This window comes from Salmo salar, chromosome ssa07 (assembly GCF_905237065.1).
Source record: "Salmo salar chromosome ssa07, Ssal_v3.1, whole genome shotgun sequence".
Lineage (NCBI taxonomy): Eukaryota > Metazoa > Chordata > Actinopteri > Salmoniformes > Salmonidae > Salmo > Salmo salar.
Window position 1 is genome coordinate 2,690,498 of NC_059448.1, and position 6,000 is coordinate 2,696,497.

General features: G+C 44.0%; 1 protein-coding gene across 3 annotated transcripts in view; it reads right to left on the minus strand.

Moving 5' to 3' along the window:
* Positions 1–3,392: 3,392 nt before the first annotated feature.
* LOC106608418 (transmembrane protein 184C) overlaps positions 3,393–6,000 on the minus strand; it is a 19,515-nt gene continuing 16,907 nt past the window's right edge. For all 3 annotated transcript variants that reach the window (XM_045721405.1, XM_045721406.1, XM_045721407.1), the window contains one exon: positions 3,393–4,497. In XM_045721405.1, the coding sequence (XP_045577361.1) occupies positions 4,031–4,497 (467 nt within the window). In that variant the 3' untranslated portion in view covers positions 3,393–4,030. The remainder of the gene's footprint in view (positions 4,498–6,000) is intronic.

Here is a 6,000-nt window from a genome sequence, read left to right on the forward strand (position 1 = left end):
CTTCACTGTAGGATTCTGAGGAGAGGTCTGTGTGTGTGGTTGTCTGTCTGTTGTGGTTGTCTGTCTGTCTGTGTGTGTGGTTGTCTGTCTGTCTGTGTGTGTGGTTGTCTGTCTGTCTGTGTGTGGTTGTCTGTCTGTCTGTCTGACTGTGTGTGTGGTTGTCTGTCTGTCTGTCTGTGTCTGTCTGTCTGTGTGTGTGGTTGTCTGTCTGTCTGTGTGTGTGGTTGTCTGTCTGACTGTGTGTGTGGTTGTCTGTCTGTGTGTGTGTGGTTGTCTGTCTGTCTGTCTGACTGTGTGTGTGGTTGTCTGTCTGTCTGTCTGTGTGTGTGGTTGTCTGTCTGTCTGTGTGTGGTTGTCTGTCTGTCTGTGTGTGTGGTTGTCTGTCTGTCTGTGTGTGTGGTTGTCTGTCTGACTGTGTGTGGTTGTCTGTCTGTCTGTGTGTGTGGTTGTCTGTCTGACTGTCTGTTTTTATTTCACCTTTATTTAACCAGGTAGGCTAGTTGAGAACAAGTCCTTTATTTAACCAGGTAGGCTAGTTGAGAACAAGTCCTTTATTTAACCAGGTAGGCTAGTTGAGAACAAGTCCTTTAATTAACCAGGTAGGCTAGTTGAGAACAAGTTCTCTATTTAACCAGGTAGGCCAGTTGAGAACAAGTCCTTTATTTAACCAGGTTAGGCTAGTTGAGAACAAGTCCTTTATTTAACCAGGTAGGCTAGTTGAGAACAAGTCCTTTATTTAACCAGGTAGGCTAGTTGAGAACAAGTCCTTTATTTAACCAGGTAGGCCAGTTGAGAACAAGTCCTTTATTTAACCAGGTAGGCTAGTTGAGAACAAGTCCTTTATTTAACCAGGTAGGCCAGTTGAGAACAAGTCCTTTATTTAACCAGGTAGGCTAGTTGAGAACAAGTCCTTTATTTAACCAGGTAGGCTAGTAGAGAACAAGTCCTTTATTTAACCAGGTTAGGCTAGTTGAGAACAAGTCCTTTATTTAACCAGGTAGGCCAGTTGAGAACAAGTCCTTTATTTAACCAGGTAGGCTAGTTGAGAACAAGTCCTTTATTTAACCAGGTAGGCAAGTTGAGAACAAGTTCTCATTTACAACTGCGACCTGGCCAAGATAAAGCAAAGCAGTTCGACAACATACAACAACACAGAGTTACACATGGAATAAACAAAACATACAATCAATAATACAGAAGAGAAATCTATTGTGGCAGACCAGGGGGGTTTGGTCAAGACGTTTTTCAGAAACAGACAGAGAAAGATTAGCTCAGTTTTTCAAGGGTGTTTATTTAAATAATAGATCAAAAAGAAAAGGATAGATCTCCCCTATGTCCTCTCTGGGACACCGTCATCTGGGCTTCGTGTCTTGCTGTTTCCTGTCGGGCACAAAACTGAACTCCTTCTTGTTACCTCTGCAACCGTCAACAATAACAGGGGAGTCCTTTCTTCCCCCCCCCCACTCTTCCGGTGTGCTGCCCTTCTGGCAGATTTATGGGCCTTGCACCGCTGGTGAGCAATCAGCCCTTGATTACTCACCAGCTCCCCAATTAGTCATGGGCGGAGAGCCCGTCGTGACCTGGCACGTCCAGCAGATGGAGCCATCGCCTCGTGATGTATTACTCCATCAAATCAAATTAAATGTATTTATATAGCCCTTCTTACATCAGCTGATATCTCAAAGTGCTGTACAGAAACCCAGCCTAAAACCCCCCAAACAGCAAGCAATGCAGGTTTAGAAGCATGGTGGCTAGGAAAAACTCCCTAGAAAGGCCAAAACCTAGGAAGAAACCTAGAGAGGAACCAGGCTATGAGGGATGGCCAGTCCTCTTCTGGCTGTGCTGGGGTGAAGATTATAACAGAACATGGCCAAGGTGTTGAAATGTTCATAAAATGACCAGCAGGGTCAAATAATAATAATCACAGTAGTTGTCGAGGGTGCAACAGGTCAGCACCTCAGGAGTAAATGTCAGTTGGCTTTTTCATAGCCGATCTTTGAGAGTATTTCTACCGCTCCTGCCGTCTCTAGAGAGTTGAAAACAGCAGGTCTGGGACAGGTAGCACGTCCGGTGAACAGGTCTGGGACAGCAGGTCTGGGACAGGTAGCACGTCCGGTGAACAGGTCAGGGTTCCATAGCCGCAGGCAGAACAGTTGAAACTGGAGCAGCAGCACGGCCAGGTTGACTGGGGACAGCAAGGAGTCATCATGCCAGGTAGTCCTGAGGCATGGTCCTAGGGCTCAGGTCCTCCGAGAGAAAGACAGAAAGAGAGAGAGCATATTTAAATTCACACAGGACACCGGAAAAGACAAGAGAAATACTCCAGATGTGACAGACTGACCCTAGCCCCCCGACACATAAACTACTGCAGCATAAATACTGGAGGCTGAGACAGGAGGGGTCAGGAGACACTGTGGCCCCATCCGATGATAACCCCGGACAGGGCCAAACAGGCAGGATATAACCCCACCCACTTTGCCAAACCACTACACCTCCACACCACTAGAGGGATATCTTCAACCACCAACTTACCATCCTGAGACAAGGCCGAGAGTATAGCCCACGAAGATCTCCGCCACGGCACAACCCAAGGGGGGGGGCGCCAACCCAGTTATCTAACATGCAAAGTAGATAATAAGTACTAAGTAGTTGAAATGTTGCTAATTAGCTAAAATGCTCAAGTTGTCCGTGACGAGATTCAAACTCTCAACCTTTGGGTTGCTAGACGTTCGCGTTATACACACACCACCCAACTTTAATTTTCCACCTTAAGTAACCATATGTCTTATGTAACCATACCAAACGTAACATATCATACTAAAAGGAGTGTCTCTGATTTACGTACAGAACGATACGAAATGCTCTGAGACCAGGTTGCCTTTTTCCTAATCTTCCGGTAAGGACTATATTATCTTGTCGTTTCGTCTCATTTATGTTTTCTTGCTGGTCCAATTCATCTTTCTAAAGTTTGCAAGTTTGTTTCCAAATGGTTAATTTTGTTGTCTTGTTCATTCACGCTCACTCCTTGTTTGTGCGTGTTTGACATAAACTAACCCTACTTTTTTCGAAAACAGATTGTAACAGTTTGTTGTGGTGAGCATTGAGAGCATTTTAGCTATGTTTTCCTGGATCTCCTTCAGCTGTTCATTGCTCTTGGTTTTCCTTCTCCAAGATGCACCTTTTCCTCTTGTTGGATTCATGTCGCCGCGCCGCTTTACCAACTGATTGGTTCGCTGTTGTACATAACTGACCGCTCACTCTCTCCCAGTTGCTTGGGAATATATTGATTTATCGATCAAATAAGTTGTAAACACCATTCAGACAAAGCTAACACCATGATATTCTACCGTGGGGAAGTTGCAAAACACCATTCAGACAAAGCTAACACCATGTTATTTTGTAGTGGTTTTATTACCAAGGCAACAGAAGAAGGTCGTTGAATAAATCAGCTGACATGTCAATGGCATCCTAATGCTGAATAGAAGCATGGTCTGCTATGGTGTGAGTAAGCTGTGTTATTGTCTGTAGTAACATGTCTGTAATAATGATTAGCTGTAGTTCACTCTATTGCAGTGTGTATATATATATATATGGTATTGAATTGTTGTATGGATTAATATATATTAAATGAATGAAACGGATAACGACAAAATAATGTCAACAATAAAATACCATTGTTATCCAAAAAAATGATTAATTACAAAATATTAAAACAATAGTAATTATAGTAACGAAACATAATTATATGATAATATTATGTCAAACTTGACATTAGTGTTTTATAAACATCATTTATAAAGTTATTTATAATTAATCTATTGTTACGGCATGGAAAATACAACACCAACATGGCTTCCTCTGTGTCCAAACTCTCTCTCCTTGACTGGTTCTGATTTTCAACCCTTCTTTTCTGAATTGTGTCCAACTCCCCCTTTTAGAAACTCACTCGCCAGCTTGTCTCAGCCAGTCAGGGTGAAGGGGAGGAGTCACGAGACAGGAAGGAACACACTCTGGACCAATAACACTCCTCCTACGTGCAAAAAGTAATGTTACTGGCGATGTCACCAGTAAAGTCACCGCTCATTTCACCGGGGACTTCGCTACTGATGTCAATGAGGGCATGGCCGGTGATGTCGCCGACAATGTCACCGGGGGCGTCGCCAATCAGGTCAACATCAGAGACGTCACGAATGAAGTCGCCACTCGCAGTGATGTCGGCGGAAGTGTCACCAGTGATTTCAACGATTTCACTGATGTCGGTGGCGGGGGTGTCGCCACCAGCGTGCGAAACCCCTGCACTGGTCTCCGATTCTTTCTCCTCGCTGTCCTCGTCCCAATCAGACGAAATGAAACCGGAGGGGGCGGAGTAAGAGTGTGGCTTTGGGGTGTGGCCTAGCCCCTGGTAGTGACCCGACAGAGGGGAGGCGGGGACGGAGACGGTTTCCGTGACGATGATGTCTTGCTCTGACCCCCCCTGGGACGCAGCCGACAGGAGACCTAATAATAATAATAATAATTATTATTATAATAATGTAATTACAAGATAATCTCAAAGTGCATAAAATCTTACTAAATAAAATAAACTGACTAATAATGTAAATATAACAGATCAGAAATACCAAATCTATAACTGTATGACCTGTGTGTTCAGTGTGTTCAGGATGGCCAGAGAGACCTGTGTGTTCAGGATGGCCAGAGAGACCTGTGTGTTCAGAGTAGAGGTCGGCCGATTAATCGGAATGGCCGATTAATTAGGGCCGATTCAAGTTTTCATAACAATCGGTAATCGGTATTGTTGGCCACCGATTTGCCGTTTAAAAAAAAAAAAAAATGTACCCCTTTATTTAACTAGGCAAGTCAGATTAAGAACACATTCTTATTTTCAATGACGGCCTAGGAACGGGGGTTAACTGCCTTGTTCAGGGGGGATTCGGGGATTCGTTTTTGCAACCTTCTGGTTACTAGTCCAACGCTCTAACCACCTGCCTTACATTGCACTCCACGAGGAGCCTGCGTGGCAGGCTGACTACCTGTTACGCGAGGGCAGCAAGAAGCCAAGGTAAGTTGCTAGCTAGCATTAAACGTATCTAATGAAAAACTATCAATCTTAACATAATCACTAGTTAACTACACATGGTTGTTGATATTACTAGTTTATCTAACGTGTCCTGCGTTGCATATAATCGATGCGGTGCCTGTTAATTTCTCATCGAATCACAGCCTACTACGACAAACGGGTGATTTAACAAGCGCATTGGCGAAAAAAGCACTGCCGTTGCACCAATGTACCTAACCATAAACATCAACGCCTTTCTTTAAAATCAATACGCAAGTTAATATTTTTAAACCTGCATATTTAGTTAATATTGCCTGCTAACATGAAATTGTGTCACTGCTCTTGCGTTCATTGCCTGGCTCGTTGCGAACTAATTTGCCGGAATTTTACATAATTATGACATACCATTGAAGGTTGTGCCATGTAACAGGAATATTTAGACTTAAGGATGCCACCCGTTAGATAAAATACGGAACGGTTCCGTATTTCACTGAAAGAAAAAAACGTTTTGTTTTCGAGATGATAGTTTCAAGGTTTCGACCATATTAATGACCAAAGACTCGTATTTCTGTGTGTTTATTATGTTATAATTAAGTCTATGATTTGATAGAGCAGTCTGACTGAGCGGTGGTAGGCACCAGCAGGCTCGTAAGCATTCTTTCAAACAGCACTTTCGTGCGTTTTGCCAGCAGCTCTTCGCAATGCGTTGCGCTGTTTATGACTTCAAGCCTGTCAACTCCCAAGAATAGGCTGGCATAACCGATGTGAAATGGCTAGCTAGTTAGCGGGTGCGCGCTAATAGCGTTTCAAACGTCACTCGCTCTGAGACTTGGAGTAGTTGTTCCCCTTGCTCTGCATGGGTAACGCTGCTTCGAGGGTGGCTGTTGTCGATGTGTTCCTGGTTCGAGCCCAGGTAGGAGCGAGGAGATGGACAGAACCTATAC